Source organism: Haliotis rubra, unplaced genomic scaffold, assembly GCF_003918875.1.
Source record: "Haliotis rubra isolate DU_JTF1 unplaced genomic scaffold, ASM391887v1 Scf583, whole genome shotgun sequence".
Taxonomy (NCBI): Eukaryota; Metazoa; Mollusca; class Gastropoda; order Lepetellida; family Haliotidae; genus Haliotis; species Haliotis rubra.
This window is the reverse complement of record NW_025767283.1, coordinates 229,224-248,205: the sequence shown is the minus strand read 5'-3', so window position 1 is coordinate 248,205 and position 18,982 is coordinate 229,224. Positions and strand designations below refer to the sequence as shown.

At 41.5% G+C, this 18,982-nt stretch overlaps 2 protein-coding genes across 2 annotated transcripts in view; one reads left to right on the top strand and one right to left on the bottom strand.

The window, feature by feature from the left end:
- Window positions 1-18,982, bottom strand: part of LOC124254805 — a 210,956-nt gene that overhangs the window by 57,044 nt on the left and 134,930 nt on the right. The gene's annotated exons all lie outside the window — the stretch shown is intronic.
- Window positions 10,918-12,404, top strand: LOC124254808. Its single transcript, XM_046688664.1, has 2 exons — window positions 10,918-11,569; window positions 11,959-12,404. Exons 1-2 carry the CDS (start codon window positions 11,526-11,528, stop codon window positions 12,272-12,274), a joined length of 360 nt encoding a protein of 119 aa, XP_046544620.1. The 5' UTR covers window positions 10,918-11,525; the 3' UTR covers window positions 12,275-12,404.

Sequence of the window (18,982 nt, the reverse complement as noted above, 5' to 3'; positions counted from 1 at the left end):
CGACATTGTTTATATCTCCTTCCTGCAAAAGCAATTAGATCAATATTTTTATGTAAATCATCACCAAACATTGATCACCTCACTGACAATATATTGTGATAGACTGTGGCCATACACTGTGGTATAGCAAGTGGGCATACAGTGACAACTCATAGCCGAGGACTAGTCATCGCCAACGCCCCGTTATAGTGTGGGCCACATGTTTATTTCTGGCTCTTGTCTAGAAGGGAAATACATCTATCCAAAACCGATCAATTAATTTGTCTGGGGAAAATTTAAGAATACACAGTGTAAACACAGTACCTTTAATAAGAGACTATATAATAAATTTCTCTGCTTCAGTATAGCACTTGAAAACATGCGGTAATAGTGGACAAACAACAATCCGACAACCCAGCAGATGGTCATTTAACATTTAGTTTAGTCAGTGTTAATTAACAAGAATGCGTTTGTCATTTCTTTTAAGAAATAGTTTTTAATAACATACACACACTATGACAGCCAGTAACTATCCCACAGTCAAGTGGATCAGAAACTTATTTCGAAATTATTTCGATTCCCCATTTTCGTCGTATAAAGTCGATGCAACGTTCCAACGACTTAAACGAGCAAAATTGTGATAGTTTAAAAAATTGAAAATTAGCTGTAATATTAAATTAATAAAATATCTTTCAGAAATAACATGGAAAAAATTAACAACGATAAGGGCCACTGGCTTGTGCATTACGTTTACGATCGAAAACCGAACGTAATAGCGGCATTAACCGCCTTACTGAACTCTGCTTGAACACATATTGCTCGCTCTTGATAGCCTAATTATCCTTTTATGTAACATAAAATTAATTAGGTACAAACTCTCTTAGACATTCTTCACAACGATATAATATATATCCAAAGCGAGCTGAATTCAATGTTCTGGTGATTTCGACGATTACATTGCTCGCTCTATATCGGGGGATTACGTTCGCGATCGGAGTGCACAAACAGTTTCACTGGTAGGGCGGATGCATAGGCGCCCGACTCTGATATATGTATATGTATGATCTATATATAAGATATAAGAAAGGTGTGTCAGTAAATCGAAACAAAATGGCGGCCCGGCTTGGCTCATCTGGGTTTCGGTCTGACAAACGCTTCCATAGCTTTGACCGTTGCACAATTTATACTCAGCTGACCTCTGTTAAGTACCTTGTGTATCACAAACCTGGTGATTTTATTCCCATTTAAAGCTTTCAATAATTTTGTCGTACATACTTGCACGAAGTCAGGACATATGCCCGAAGTAAACAAATTCAGGCTACAGACCCGCTACCAATGGTAGAGCGAGTCTCGGATTGGATAATATAGTTGCACGTTAAAAGAGGTGGGAATAATAGAAGACGCTATCCAATCCGAGACTCACTCTACTATTGGGTGCGGGTCTGTAGCCTGCGATTTGTTTATTTCCGGGCATATGTCCTGACTTCGTCCGAGAATGGACGGCAAAATTATTGAAAGCTTTAAATCGGAATAAAATCATAAGGTTTGTGATATGCAAGGTACTTTACAGAGGTCAGCTAAGTATAAATTTAACCAAACCTGAAGAGGTTTTCAATTCTTCGAAGAGAGTCGTCCTTGGGGTACATATTATGCATTTTCCACGCTGAAAATGTCCTGTGACAGTTGTATCAATGTTTTTGAATAAAAAGATTGTACAATAAATAAACTTTTTTATTTATTATACGACCCCCACCTCGTGGAGTTACCTCCCGTTGCGCATGCGCACCAACTGGGTAAGCACCTAGGCCCGTATCATCATTCCTTCTGCTGAATAAATCAGTGAACAGAATTGCGGGGAGGCGGGAGGCCCTACCCCAAGGACGACTCTCTTCGAAGAATTGAAAACCTCTTCAGGTTTGGTTAATTCTTCTTCATAGAGATCGTCCTTGGGGTACATATTATGCATAAACACAGACTCCCAAAGACCGGAGGCCAGGGAGGAGGGAATTCTGTCCAAGCACATACAAAATAGCTATCATTAATTGAATAATGTAACAGACGCCATAATCACTCACCTGTCACATGTCCCAGTTTACTTCTCGCGAGAGGCATTATGGGAGCGGAACTGACAGGGAGGAATTGCACTCAAAGACGACCTCACAGGTTCAAGATAAGAATTCCGCACATGGTGCCAAAATGTAAACAAAACCCAGCCCACCTTGTGTCGATTAGAGAGCATTGAGGGGGGAATGTAAAACGCCACTACCGACCTATATAATCCGTGAGAGGATCGAAATGAGGTGAAGCGCCCAGCAGCGGATATGTCAATAAAACACAGTATTGAACAGCAGCGCAACAAAACCAATGAACCAAGACTCACTCGGTCAGGGTGGCAGGACATTGTCCACTGGAGAGAACAGAACAGCCAAAGCTCGCGACGACACGGAATGTGTATCGCTGATAGTGCCAATAAACGCATAGGCGGCTCCAAATAGCAGCAGAGCAGATCTCTTCAATGGGGAGTGCTGATGCAAAAGCTTTGATGCGCTACTGCCCTGACCGAGTGAGCCTTCAACCCCTCAGGGGAGGCTTGCCCTTAGCCTGATACGCAGCACAAATACACGAACTAGCCAGCGAGACAAAGTCTGCTTGTCGCCAAGACACCAGCCTTCCCGCCACCGTAACAACAGAACAGCTGGGTACCCGCACGGATTCCCTGTGTTCGCTTTGATATAGACTTTGAGTGTCTTCACGGACATCCAACGGGTGAGTGCTCGTTGCATAGGTCCCCGATGTGGAAGGCTGGGTAAGAGTGGAAGTTCGATAGGAGCTGTCACATGGAAAGCGGATCGACCTTCGGGTGTAAGTATCCGGAGGCTTAATACTGACACGATCAGTGTGAAACACAGTCAGCGCTGGTCGGACGACATAGCATGTAAATCGCCGACCCTACGCCCAGATGTTCCTGCACCAGAAATACAGCCTTCCAAGTTAACAACTGAATGGGAATAGCCGATAGGTGTGAGAAAGTGGGACCGGACAGCCAATCGAGCACAACTGACAAATCCCAAGGTGGGCTGGTTCGCCTGACAGCAGGTCGAACCCGATCCGCGCCAGCTAAAAAGCGCTGTACGAGAGGGTGCTGCCCCAGAAGAGCACCATCGACAGGGGTGTGAAAGGTGGAAATAGCGGTGGAGTAGCCACGAATGGTCGAAGCCGCCAGGCCTTCTTCCAAACGGGCTTGCAAAACTCCAATACTCGGACTAAATCCGCAGAAAAGGGATCTGCAATCCCCCTATCTGAACACCAGCGCCAAGATAGCGGACCACCTATCCTCATACTGAACGTTTGTCGAATCCCGCCGCGAAGCCAGAATTGTGTCTGCAACTGCTGCAGGAATTCCGCGTGCTTCAAGGCTAGACCTGACAGAGGCCAAGCCATCCACTGAATCGTTCTGAGTGAGAATGTCCGGTCGCAAAGGTAATAGAACAGGAGGCTGAGCCAGAAACCTGAGAATTACCGGAAACCAGCTCTGTGACGGCCAAAGCGGTGCCAGTAGCACAAGCAGCCGAGCTGGCTGGGTGGACAGCTGTGAAAGGACATGGGGAATGAGTGGTAATGGCGGGAACGCCCAGAGCACTTTGCCCGTCCAATCCAGCAGGAAGGCGTCGGCAGCCAACGCCCTCGGGTCCGGTATTCCAGAGCAGAACACGGGTGTCTGATTCGTCCCGCCGAACGCAAACAGATCCACCTGGAACAACCCGTACAACTGGGAGATAACTCCGAATATCTGCCGGTCGAGCATCCACTCGTACGGGGCCAGGATCCGGCGAGAGAGAGCGTCTGCTCGCACGTTCTCCAGCACCGGGAGATAAACAGGGAGTACCTGACAATCGCACTGGTCGCACCAGAGGAGAAAGTCCCATGTCTCCCGGAGGAGCGCTCGGGACACCGTGCCGCCTTGCTTCAGGATGTACGACATGGCCGTCTGGTTGTCCAACTGAAGACGAACCACCTGGCCCTGGACATGCTCTCGGAAGCACTCGAAAACCAACCACACAGCTCTCAGTTCCAACACGTTGATGTGAAGGTGGGCTTCGGCTTCGGACCAGAGTCCGTGCTGGTGCCTGGGGCTGGGAGAGGAACGAAGACACCATCTCCCGTACTCTGGTGACCCGGTCGGGCGACAAGGAAACGAGATCCTTGTGTGTTTGGAACCTCGCCCCGAGAAAAACCAAGTCCTGGGTGGGTACCAGGTCGGATTTCTTGAGGTTGATGATCCCCCCAAGTCGAACTAGAATGTCTATCACCTTGTGAGTAGAATCTAGGCTCGCTGGCTGTGTCAGTGCACCGAGCAACCAGTCGTCGAGGTAAGGGTAACAACGCCTTCCTTGCGAGCGAGCGAGGGTAGCCGGGACTAACATGAGCTTGGTGAACACCCGGGGCGCAGTGGATATGCCGAAGGGGAGCACCGTGAATTGGTAACACATCCCGTCGTAAGAGAACTGAAGGCACTGCTTGAACGATGGATGTATGGGCACATGCAGATACGCATCCTTGAGGTCGATTGACGTGAGCCAATCGCCGGGCCGAACAGAGGAGATCACCGAGCGCAGTGTCTCCATCTTGAAGGATGCAATTTCGAGCATGCGATTCAACCCCTTGAGGTTGAGAATGGGACGGAACCCGCCGTCTTTCTTCGGGACGAGGAAGTACGTGGAGTAAAATCCCGCCTGTTCCTCTCCCGGTGGTATCGCCGATTATGACTTGTCCAGCAAAGCCTGGAATTCGCCGCGCAATATGTCCGCCCTTGCCTGACATGACGGCACCGGAGTGCGGCGTATGCCGGTGAAGTCTGGCGGACCTCGCTTCCACAGCGGTAAATGTCCAACACTGACGGTGGACAGCACCTAAGTGTTGTGTGTAGCCTTCTCCCACTCCGGCAGGAATAGAGAGAGGCGGCCTCCCACTGGGACCTTGGGTAAGAGCGCGTGAGTGGTCCCGAGTAGCGGAGCTGACTGGGAGGGACACACGGCTTGGTCAACAGCCTGATGGGTTAACGGGAGGTTGGGGCAGACCTCCCACGCCCGCGAAAAGGCTTGGAGCTAGTCGAAGAGGACTGCTCTTTGCCCTTACCCTTGGCGGAACGATGCCTCCGCCTACCCCTGCCTAGCGGCCGAAGCCAGCCAGCAGACTCGGGTGTAGGCGGAGGAAGTCGGAACTGGAGCCCGGGGGCGAGAAGCCCGCGGATGCTCCATCAAGGCCTTAGAGTCCTTGAAGGAGGTAGCTGCAGCGGCAGCCTCCCGTATGACCTGCTGGGCCCCAGGAAACAGCGTCGCTCCCAGACGGTAGGTAAGGGCCAGCAAGGTCTGCTGTGTAGCTGCCGAGTACCGAGACGTCGACAGCCACAGCTTGCGCATCCCCATGACTGCGCACATCACCGTCGACGCTGCTGACCACAAGGAGTCGCGCGCGAGGTGTGCCTGGACTTCGGATAATTGACGGAGCAGAACGACATGCGGAGAAACGTCTCCAGCGTGCCCCTCCGCCTCCAGGGCCGACATCTGGATCGAGGAGAGGTAGGCCTCATGGACCACTACCTGCACCTGCTGCATAGCATTCTGGTAGACCTCCTCGTAGGTCCGCTACGCATGCTGCAGGGGCGCGCCATTGCCGAGCAGCCGGAGCTGCTCCGGAGGAAGCCGAGCCTCCCCCCAGGGCGACTGAAGTGAAAACGCACTCGTCGACCATTGGTACAGCGAACAGGGAATCCTCCCCCAGCTGGTACCTCCGGACAAGCTCAGGCAAGTCGAAACGGAGGCGAGACCCAGACAGGAGGGGATCAACCACGTCCTGCACCAAGGACGGCAGAATGCGGAGCTGCGTCTGCGTAGGCTGCCAAGGGGCAAACGCCTCGCCTGGCAGGCGGAACTCAGACGAGTCCAATGCGTTGCCGGACCTCCCTCAAAGCCGACGGAAAACGGAAGGCACCCTCCTGCTCCTCAACCTCCCCAGTATCCATGGACTCGTCGCCCGAGCCCGAGTCCGAGGCTGGCTCTCCTCGCGAAGAGGACCCGAACCCGACCCGGTGGGCGGCCTAGCACCAGGCACAGAAGACAGGGAAGAACAGACAGAGCGCCCCGCGTCAGCGCCTGCCATCACGCACGGACCCCGGTCCCGAGACGCTGGAGGCAGACCAGGCAGAACTGGTGCCTCCGCTCTCATGGGCGGGACGGCGCAGGGACCGGAACCCCAGGAATCCTCAACGGACCCTGCGCCAACTCCGAGAGGGGGACTGGGAGCGAAGCCTCCCCCTCCGGGGCAGCCGAGGCGTCCGGACCCGAAGCCAGAGGCAACGGATCGACAGACGCCTCAAGGCCAAGGGATCGAGTCGGGCTCGGCGATCCCACCCCCAGACTCTCCGCCCCCTGCTACGAGAGGGCGAGGAACTCCTGCCGGAGCCCTCCAACCGACTCGTGAACAAGGGACTTCACCGAGTCCATGTGCTGCTGGAATAACTGAGTAATCAGAGACATATCAAATCCACTACTAGGAGCAGGTGTAGGCGACTGACTGCGCGACTTTCTGCCTTTACTTCTAGGCTTTTTCGCTTTGGACGGGGGCACCTGGGTCAATTCCCCTCCCGCCTCACGAATCTCTCTATAGAAGAGGAACTACTACCGCCTCTTCTGGGCCCGGGGGGAGAAACCCATACAAATCTCACAAGTTTCCGAGATATTGTCGGTTTTCTCCAGGCACACGATACATTTATCATGGCGGTCGGCCCTGGGGATACTTTGCCCACAGACCGAACATGAAGAAAACGCCTGAAAGCAAACACGCAAGCATGTAGCTACCAGCGGACCAGCAGTCTAATATACTCGTAGAAAACATTGAAAAATACGTGAAGGCTACCATGGGAAGAAATAGTTGGTTCAATACGCAATATTACAACCACGTGGCACGCTAAACTTCCCGCCATGGCAGAGCAACATGTGCGTAAACCACGGGAAAGTAAACGTAAAATAATTAATACAAAGTCACAATTATGAAACAACCGACCGCAAAGCTTTACTGTTCCTTTACAAGGACAAAATAAAGACCATACATACAGGTGGTGGCGTCTCAGACATAATTCTCTTTAGTTCTGAAGAGTACAGCGCTGCTCGACACATACGTCTACACACGGTAGAGACAGCAGAAGGAATGATGATTCGGGCCTAGGTGCTTACCCAGTTGGTGCGCATGCGCAACGGGAGGTAACTCCTCGAGGTGGGGGTCGTATAATAAATAAAAAAGTTTATTCAATGTAGATTTACCCCATGTAAGTACTTTTTCATGTACACGAACGCACATAGGTGTGCCATCGCGTTGAAACATGTCTACTTTCCTCCCACTGCTCGTCATAGACAAACAAACCTTCCTCATCGATCCGTTACGCGTACGAGAGACGCCTCTCAGAATCACGAGCAAAAGTAGTCAGTTTTTGACGACAATTTTGACCTATGTGCCAATTTCACAGAAATATGATTTTAATATTTTCTGAAAGCTTATTCAATGTAGATTTGCCTCGTGTAAATACCTTTTCATGTACACGAACGCACATAGGTGTGCCATCGCGTTGAAACATGTCTACTTTCCTCCAAATGCTCGTCATAGACAAACAAACCTTCCTCATCGATCCGTTACGCGTACGAGAGACGCCTATCAGAATCACGAGCAAAAGAAGTCAGTTTTTGACGACAATTTCGACCTATGTGCCAATTTCACAGAAATATGATTTTAATATTTTCTGAAAGCTTATTCAATGTAGATTTACCCAATGTAAGTACTTTTTCTTGTACACGAACGCACATAGGTGTGCCATCGCGTTGAAACATGTCTACTTTCCTCCCACTGCTCGTCACAGACAAACAAACTGTCCTCACAGATCCGTTACGCGTCCGAGAGACGCCTCTCAGAATCACCAGTAAAAGAAGTCAGTTTTTGACGACATTTTCACTTATGTGCCAATTTCACAGAGATTATATAGATCATACATATACATATATCAGAGTCGGGTGCCTAGGGGCGGATGCAAAAAATATCAATATTATTTACCCGAGATCGTTAATACCACTTCAGATGCAAATCAATTGCCTATATAACCAAATATAGCAAAAAATCTGTAAGATCTGTCGTCTGCTGGTGACAAGCAATATACCAGATATAAACAGGAAGCCACATGATCACAACACTCACTCGCATGGCGGAGCGAAATGTATACAAATCCCAGATGTGGAGATGTTTCGCTGATATGATATCATCAACGCTATTTTTGTAGGAAACACTTAATATTTTTTGTGTTAAATAGATAAATATATCGCTTTTCACTCAAGGTTAGTAAAGTAAAATTATGTTTTTGTCTTACATCGTCGAAAAAACCCTGTCACCGGGATTCTCTGTTGGAACACTGAATCACGTTTCTCAAAAGCCCGCTACTTTTGAGTAACACAGTATTTTAATCGAGTGAATATCAAAATGTACATAAACATGAAAAGAGTGACTGTAAAATTAACTCACCGCAACCGAGGGCACATCGATGATCCAGTTCCAGTTGGTGCACCATGAGTCGAATGGCAAGGTGGTAGGGTCCTGGGGCCGGATTCACTAAACTTCTTAGAATTTTCTTAGATTTATGCTTAAGTTTCCTTAAGAATTCTTAGCTGAGAATTTATCTTAAGTAGCAATCCACCAAGCCACTAAGCATAAATCTTAGCTGAGATATTTTAAAATTCTTAGAATTTTCTTAGTGAGAAACGCATGGGATTATGGGATACAAATTTATGCTAAGAATATTCTTAGATGACGTATTGGAAATCCCCGTATCTATTAATAGCATAGTTGAACTCTCCTCGCGTGGAGATAGAAAAAAACTTACGCAGACGACAACAATCAGAATGGAGAAGAAAAGTGTCAGAAAACCCAACTGGACGGCCGAACAGACGTTGTACTTAACTCGCCTTGTTGAGGAAAATAAGGCTGTGTTACTCGGCAAGTTTGGACCGGGTGTGACATCTGCGCGAAAGAAGGAAATTTGGACGCATATTACACTAAGCAGATAATGCCACCTTCACAGGTAAGTGACGATCGTAAATTTTGAGTGCTCTTTAAAATGTTATCACCTTGTATATGCAACTGTAAAGTATTTGCCTCCTACAATAATTAATGTAATATTTATTGATTTTTAAGAATTTAAACGTTGAAGTAAGTGCAAGTTTAAAAGCGAGATAGTTCACGTGCTATTTTCGATCACCCATCTCAAAGCGGAAGGATTTCCGCCCGTAACCCCCGTATTTATTTCTAATCATTATATGCCTGAGAATATCCGCCTATGTTTTTTATGAACAGGCTATACCTAACCTAAAACCCTAAAATCCAACCCCAAACATTACCCTAAACCCTTGAAATAATCCTAATAAATAGAATACATTTCAAGTGGGGGTTACGGGCGGAACTCTTACCATCAAAACTTTGACGAGTGATATTGGATTTATGCATTCAAACATCATATTGTTTGTGCATATCAACTGATTATAATTATTTGAAGTAACAAATACTGAAATCAAATGTTACACATCTTCTGTTGTAACAGCTTACAAGTATACTACAACCGACATGCTTAGTATGTTCATTGAAATAACATTAAAGTAATTTATTTGGGCCAGTTTTGTTGTATCTAGTCAAATGTAGATTTTTTTGTGAATGAAAATGATAACAGTGAATTAGGGTTGGTTTGACATGTTGATAATTCTGTAAATTTATCTTAGAAATATAGGTTGATATTCAGGTATTTATCAAGGCAGGTAAGATATTTCTATCGCAGGTTTTCATGTGAAGGAATCACACATGAAACATTCTATTTCACCCAAGTGTGAAGTAATCACACATGTATCATTTTATTTTACCCAAGTGTGAAAGACTCACACATTTTCATTTTATTTTACCCAGTGTGAAAGACTCACACATTATCCTTTTATTGTACTGCAGTACTTTTCATGAAGAAATGACCCATTCGTTTTGTTGTGTTTGCAGAATATTTCTCATGTGTACCATTATTTTATTTAATCAAACACTGACCCCTATGATTTATTGTTCATTATTTTGACTCCCTTAAAGCTTTTGAATGGCAGTCCATTTTGTGGAGTTGGTTCAATTCCAACCAGAGGCATACACAGAGTCAACGTTTATATGTTTTCATGTTAATATTAACAATAGTATTTTGAAAATAGCACTAATATTGTGAAATGTGACCCACTAATATTAATCATACCTTCAGACTGAACCTTTGTTAATATCATAATTGGGTTGTCAATACCATTACATCATGAATTTAAAAATGTGAATTTAATGTAAATGAAAATATTTGATTTCATATTTGTGTCCTCAGTTGTTTCATGAAATGTTTTTTTCATTTTCTCCCAGGATGTGTCAGGACAAATGACGAAGTTGAGAAAAAGTGGCATAATACCCAGTCGAAGTCCAAGTCTGAAATTGCAGCATATAAGAAAGGGGCTGTATCTACAGGTAAGAGCTCAAATATAGATTTATGGTCCATACTTATTGATTTTGGACAGTGTGTGTGTGAAGAAAAGTGATTACTTTGAAGGAGTATAAATTGAGTAATAAATGGTCATGGTGTAACCGGGTTGTGATGGGTAAGAATGACGTTCAAACACTGGCTACGGGTGTGAGGTTTTATTTGCAGTTAGAGAGGTAACGACACCCTGCAATACACAAAACAATAACATAAGGTAATATCATAAAAATGATGCATCTTTCACATAATGAGTAACTTACAATTACACATTCACATTCGCATATAAATATCTTTGTTAATGAGGCATCAAATCATTGTCTTGATTACATAAAGAATTCATCAAGGGCTTATAACTCTATTTATGGGTACTATACATGAGGTATACAATGAACATGGATCATTGTTATAAAGTACATTACATGTTCTCAATACAATAATTAATTATCACTTTGTGGCACCAATGATACAGATGGCAATCAGTGATACATATGTATCATAATATATTATTTACAATATATACTATTCACAACAAACTATTCAGAACTGGTGTCTGCCACAATGGTAATAATAATAATGAGAGAATGATGTATGAGTATAGATTATATAGGCAATGTCAGATCATATTATTACTTACTAGCATGTGACATTATTTAGAGCTTACCAAAAGAAGTGCAAGTGATAAATGACATTGGTCAGTGTGCAAATTAGGCTGTTTACATGGTCTTGAATTGAACAAAATATAATCACCCCAAAAAATCACCCCTGACAAAATAAGTTGAATAGACCCTCATGAAAAAAATGAATTTCGTTTACGTCTGATTATGTTTCAACCTATGGGTAATTATGTAATTATCTATACATTGCAGGTTGTGGGCCATCACCTTGTCCACTTTTAACTGAAACAGCAGAAGTCGTGTGGGACATACTTGGGAAGGACAATGTGTCCATATCAGGAATACCAGATTCAATGGACTCAACTCTACTGCAGATAAATGAGTCTACTCAGTCAAGGTTTGTCAAAACATTCAGCTTTACTGTATGTCATTAGATAATTCCTTCAATAAAATTGGTTGCATCACATTCCAAATATTGATAACAAATTTTATTTTCAAAATAAACTATTGACGAAATCCAAAATGTAAAAATCACATATCAAGAAGATTAATAAAGCTCTCTTTCCAACATTTATCCCTTGACTGCCTTTAATGTTTGATATTTATAATTTTAAGTGGGTATTATACCCAAAACCCTTCTAAAAGTGATCCCTACTTAGTCTTACCTATATGAAAGACCCTTAGCCTTGACATAATATAAAATGAATTATATAAATAACTGCATATAAACTGTGACCTGAATACATGATAACAAGTAAAACTGATTATAGTTTATTTAAATTTCAGTGATGCCATGTCAATTTTAGACATCCAGGCACTGACAGCAGTGGGAGGGTGCCTGGAAATGGTCACCAGTGTGGCAGATGTGGTGGTTACTCCAAGCAATCCGAGTGATGCAGCAGTTCCCACTGTCAAGGCCATACACACAGTCACTGAGGCACCAAGTAGTGGAAGATGTGCTCCCCCAGCAAGGAGATCCAATCTTGAACCATGCCTTGAATGTGATGAACTGTATCATAAGAAGATGAAATTAGAAATTGAGGTTCTTGAACTAAAAAAGAAAATGATGGAACACAAACTAAAGAAATTTATGGAAGAGTAGAAGACTGCTCATGCTTCTCAAAATGTACATATTTCTTAAAAGCTGGCCAAAATACTTGTAACAATATGGTTCTTGCAAATATTTTCTTAAAGTCAACAAATCTACTTCATTAAACATGGTTCAAGCCTAATGTAGGTATCCACATGATGCTTAAGGCACTCGATGAGTGTGGGAGAAGTACATGCGCTAGTAAGGTTAAACATATACGGTACTGTTTCAATTTGGTTTGGGTTTGGGTTATGCTTGGCTTAGTGACAATGTTGCAGATTCAAAGGCTTTCATATCTATGTTCAAAAAGAGGTTATGTGATAATTTACAGGAGTCATGGTACTCCTCTGGAATCTTCACATAAATGTTATCTCTACAAAGCCTACAAATATTTGTTGAATGTTGAAAAGTACTTATGTTGTGATTTACCTTTACATGTAAGAAATGCTATTCCAGATTTAAATGCTCAGATTTTAAAATTGCCATAGAAACAGGAAGATACACTAATGCTGATAGACATCTAAGGCTGTGCAGCCACTGTAAAAAGAATAATGTCAATATTATTGAGGAAATATATCATATTTTGCTTGAATGTGCACTATATGTTGATATTAGAAACAAATACCTTATTGATATATAATCATATGTCTGTTGTTAATATCTTAAAAGATTCAAACACAAGTACTCTCACTCTATATAATGTTGGAAATTTCCTCTATCATGTAGAGAAGAGGAGCAGCTTAAAATATGCTCAGTAACTGACGCCCCTTTACTGAATAAGAATATCTGTCCGTCTGTAATATTCTGGGTGAATGTGGGAGATTCCCTCTTCAACTTACTTATATGTCAAGGTCACGTAAATATTGGTGTAGACCAAGATGTAGATTACCACATCAAATTTATTTAATGTTAGAGTCTTTGGATGAATCTGGACACATGACATGGGCATCTCATATCAAGAATATTTTTTAATTTAGATTTGGGTTTGGCTTTGTTTGGATTTCACAGGACTTTGGAGATATTGATGGTTTTTCAAAAACATTAATCTTAATTTAATTGAAGATGAAATACATGTTTTACTTCTTTGTAAAGCCTACCCAGATATGAGGAATACATTTCTTGATAAATATTGGAAACACCCTCCATCACGACACAGTTCTGTCAACGTAATGTCTTCAACAAACATAAATGTTATAAATATATCTGATGTCTTTTCTGTAAAACGCATTTAACTTTATGCATAATATATACAGTTATTAATGTATTTTGGGCCAGTGGCCCATTACTGAATGAAATATCTGTCTGTCTCCTTCACATATAGCAACCATAGAATGAAAATATCGATTACATTCTTTGTGAGTTTCAAATTATGTTTATATTCAAGTTTAATTAATTTAGTACCAAATCTTTTACTGTCTTGTTGCTAAAAATATTTAATAATTTGCCTTACCTTAGAAGTGAGTGTTGGCAAAGTGATCCCTGTAAATCAGGTTATGTCCAGACAACTGTGGTATAACCTGTGGTTGGTCGTCGTCATCTGGGTCAATCGACTCACCATCAGGCAAGGGGATACTTCGCAGCTTGCATATGTTGTGCAAAACTGCACAACATGTGATGACCTGTTGTGAAAAGTAATTGCATGTAAATAAAAGTTGTTTTCATTCAAAATTGTTATCTTGTTATTATTTTGTCAATAGTGTTGTGTGGGGCCACATACCGGTAAGATATCTTGTTTCTCATTTCTGTATATTACTTCTCATATATTTGTATATGTTTCACTGGAAGACCATCATTCTTAACATGCTTTATCTGTTGTCATTCTTTTGTTTGAATAATTCAATACAATTTAATGGATGATGTTAAGAAGATATAAATGGAGTGTTTAAAAAACCTATATATTAACACTTCACATACATACACATGCATGGAAGCACACACACATACAAGACATGCTTCAAATACATTTTAAGAATAATAAAATATACATCAAACATAAATATTATATAAGATTATTTTCTACTTGTGAACAGTTAAGTAATAAAGCACAGTTTGATTACAAATCACATTGGTTTTACGAAGATGAATAACTGTATTCCACATTTATTATTTTATACTGGCATTTACCTTGCATGTTTTTTCTGGGGTTAATCTAACTTCTCCATGCAACACATGAAAGCGCCGCTTGAGTTGCCCTATTCCCCTCTCCACTATGCTGCGTGTCCTCTTATGAGCTCTGTCACAAAATCAAACGTTATGAAGATTATTTTAAAATCTGCAATAGCATATTTTGCAATTTGTAACTGGCATGTAAATAAATAACATGATATCGATGTAGATAAATAATCTATTCAGCCCTAAAGCATTCTTTTATGTTTACTGTCATTTCATTACGTATTTGTCAGAAAGTTTTTGATGTATTCTAGGATTGTAGATTGTTCCAGGAAAGAAAAACATCAATTTTTTAACTCAACCCAGTTACACTTTTATAGTCATATTTGACAGGGGGCATAACTCTAATCGACTAACCAAAAGACAAGATTCGATTTACCTGTTGTATGCTGTCTGAGAGCCGGGATTTGGCTGAAGATAGGGCGTGAGGAGCCAGTCTCTACATGGATATCCACTATCTCCAAGCAAGTGGCAGCGGGCAGGCATCAGGTGGCGAGAGAACAAAGCACAAACGCCGCTCTCGGTCAGTATGCGCGAGTCATGAGTGGACCCGGGCCATTTCGCAACAATATCAATGATGTGTGAACTGTGGTCAAACAGGTTCGGTACAACCCCCGAACGGGTACTTGAGCCCGTTCGGGAACTAACACCCCGATCGGGATAATAAAATCGCCCTCAAAGTGCAGAAAAACCATGTTTTTCTCCACCCAAGGGGCAATTCACATCGGCGCATTATGGTGTCTTGTTATACATGTCAACGAAACCTCTAGCCGAGAGCCGCGATGCGGTCCTATACAGTCAAGACATGACCCTGCATCACGGCCGAGAACACCACCTTCATAAATCCTATTCAGATTCTAGTGGCCGATTACCCCTCGTATTTTCTTGAGAATTTTTAAATATATTTCCTGTGGGTTTTTGACAGAAAAGTCGACATCGATGTACTCCCAGATAAATTCCCTATACATACACGTAACTGTCATATTTTTGTGATCATACATTTAGATATTAATGGGCCTGAAACCCGTTGAGTTCTTGTTTCAACGATAGCGAGCTGACATGTTGACATGTTGTGCGCATGCGCCAAATTTCTATAGTCTGTATCGGAGGACATTCTTCATTAGCGGTACGCAATACTCACTCTCGCCTCCCGTTTCGCGCGCTCGTACTTTGGGTGAATCACACTTATGTATATTATATTTATCTGCATTTATGTCATAAATTACAGATTTTCCTTGCAGGGAGAATTCCATTCATATCTCTACAAAAAGATGTGTCCTTGGGATCTAGCAGATGTATTAATATACAACGCAGTGCACCGAAGACTTAACCCCATGGATGCCGAGGTGTATTTTCTCTGAAGTTCTGAAAAATGAACGTTGAGCGAGAATTGCGTTAGTGAGGCACTGCTTCTAGCTACGGCTATAACACAGATATGTAGAGTATTTAATTTCCTATCCGGTGATGTAAATTTGAAGCACAAATACACAGGCGGTTTGGAAAGTAGACTTTGTTAAAGGTTGTCTGAAAAGCAGTAAATGTCTCCGTTTACAGCGCGACGATTTCTTTATTTGGCATCTTTAATGAAACTTTGTGCGAATAAAATACTGCTTGATATCTGAACGACATAACAATATATGAAATGGATTTGTATGCTTATGTATAACTTTCTACGTTCAATATGAAAAATGGCTTGACGAAAGTTAATTTTCCTCTGACGTCAAGCGACGACAGAGAGCACACACACACACACACACACACACATATATATACACGATGAACCAATCTTTTTCAATACAAAAATCCACATCGTAACCGGATACGTTTTGTTATTATCACAAATTATAAAGAATTAGGAAATCGCACATGAGAAAGGAGGTAATAGCTAAATGGATGGTCCTATCTACCTAGAAATTAGTTGTTAGATTCCCAAACTCTTTTGATTATGTAGATGTATTTTGACTAACGTTGCATCCTTATTAACAGAGATCGAGCCTTAATTTCAAATGTAATGAAATTTCTGAAAATACGACACCACAATAGTTGCATGTTGTAAATATGTGGCAACGCCGGAGAAAGATGACATCTGTATATTGTTTAGTATATATCTCACCTAATTTCCGTTCAAGGTATAAAAATCTCGGTTTATCATAGTATCAAATGTTTTTTAGCTATCATTAAATGTTATATTCGTAATCTGATGGAGAAGAAGTGAATGAGTATTGTTTTACGCTACTTTTAGCAATATTCCAGCAATATCACGGCGGGGACACCAGAAATGGGTTTCCCACATTGTGGCAGAATAAGTTGGACATGTGCACACAAGTAGGTATGAATAAATTACATTCAATAAAACCAACTATCAGTTGACGAGGTTATTATGCGAAGATGTCGTATTGGCCACACAAGATATACGCATTAATATTTACTAAAAGGTGAGGATCCTCCGCTTAGTGTCCCACGTGATGAAAGAATCGCAGCCAAACATGACCTGCTTGACTGTATATTTTTCCATCACAAAGGATACATATTTCAGTGCCAAAACGGTTAAAGATCTCTTTAATAATGTTAACTGTCATTTATTTATTGATGTTATAAAAGAAATTGACCTGATCGATAAAATTTGATCGATCTGTTTTGTAGATACATGTATATGCATTTTTTATAGTCTACGTCTCGTCCGTCCGTCCGAAATCATTTCGTTTCCGGAACACAACTCAAAACCGTTCAATATCTTTCAACAGAACTTATTAGATACATGTATATGAGACATACCCGAAAGTGGTTCCTTTTTCTATTTGCGGATTTTGGACATTCATATTTTCCCCGGTTTCCATGTAAACGATTCTGACTTAGTCTAAAAGAAAATCAAGTTGGACTTTAAGTAGCTGTCAAATGATCTTCTTGTTGAAAAATATTGAACGGTTTTTGAATTAAGACTCTGGAAACAAAATTACATGCCGTGGGGTGGGTTGGAGGGAGTGATAAATGAATTGTTTTAGTCACGATATAGCTAAAATATTGCCGGTGTGACTATAATCTTTACTCACTCACTCACCATTTGAATAATGTCCTGGATAGATAAACGATTGGACAGTTTACCATGTATCTTACTGTGTACAACGCGCGCACTTGTTTCGCTTCGGTTTCGCGAAAATCAAAGAAAATATTTCAAAATATAATATTTATGTTCCAATATTATGACCGGGTCAGGTCTCGGAATGTTCATTATCATGTGGCTACTCTCTTCATTATCATGTGGCTACTCTCTTCATTATCATGTGGCTACTCTCTTCATTATCATGTGGCTACTCTCTTCATATTTATACGAAGAAAGGTGAACACATAAATACCCCTTTGGTACGGAACTATCAGAGGGATGCTTGCGATTGGGCAAAAGAAGGACATGTAATGTTTTTTTAAGTTTTTGGTAGTTCTTGCAGAAATAAAGTGAACAGTTTAATATCATGTCTTGGGATTATTGGCAATATTTAGTGATTACGCCGTGTATATTATAAAAAAACAAAACGAGTATATTGTTAAACGTTTGTGACAAGCGCGCACCTAGTGAATCATTAAACACCATTGTCAATAAAAAGATATAATACAAATTTCATAACCATGATAATTCCTTATACATATGTGTGTATATACATTTAAACATATATTAATAACTTTCCTAAAGTAACACATTCTGTTGTACTAATATATCCTTTAAAGTATTTTTCTTTGAGAACATACAGATCTTATCAAATCTATAAAACAATATATGGAAAGAATCTGTATCATTTGATAGCATATTGGAAGAACCATTCGATCCATGTAACCTCAGAACTTTATACATGGAGGGAAAAGCATGCAGATAATCTATGCTGTTGTGTTATGGATAACTGCCTTGAAGGGAAAGAAATAGTCAATAACAATGGCAAACTGATATTTATACTGAAATATAGAAATATAATTGGATGGAAAACTATTTACCGTTAAGAACAACGAATAAGACAAAGTTAAGATAATTCCAACACCACATTATTCATAGAATGCTGACAACAGATAAAAACATGTTCATATATAAAATTGTAGCATATTCTGTATATTCTTTGTGCAATGCTGAAACTGAAAATATCATTCGTTTGTTATTTGAATGTACACAGGTAAAACTATTGAGACACAACCTTATAAAATAGACAGAAAATAAATCCGGTACTAAACTAAAAGTAGAATAGAATCACATCATTTTTTGGATTTAAAGAAAAAAATGTAATCACGTCTGAATTGCATATACCTTGCAACAAACATTACGTCTACACAAAAAATTATCTCCATAATAGTACCTTTGCACCACGTTGTATATTAATAAATCTGCTTGATTTCATGGACACATCTTTTTGTAGAGATATGAATGGAATCCTCCCTGCAAGGAAAATCTGTAATTTATGACATAAATGCAGATAAATATAATATACATAAGTGTGATTCACCCAAAGTACGAGCGCGCGAAACGGGAGGCGAAAGTGAGTATTGCGTACCGCTAATGAAGAATGTCCTCCG

Coding starts and splice junctions, on each gene's coding strand:
- LOC124254808 (XM_046688664.1), top strand. CDS start 11,526: ATGGACTCAACTCTACTGCAGATAAATGAGTCTACTCAGTCAAG. Junction 11,570..11,958: donor AATGAGTCTACTCAGTCAAG/GTTTGTCAAAAC, acceptor TTTAAATTTCAG/TGATGCCATGTCAATTTTAG.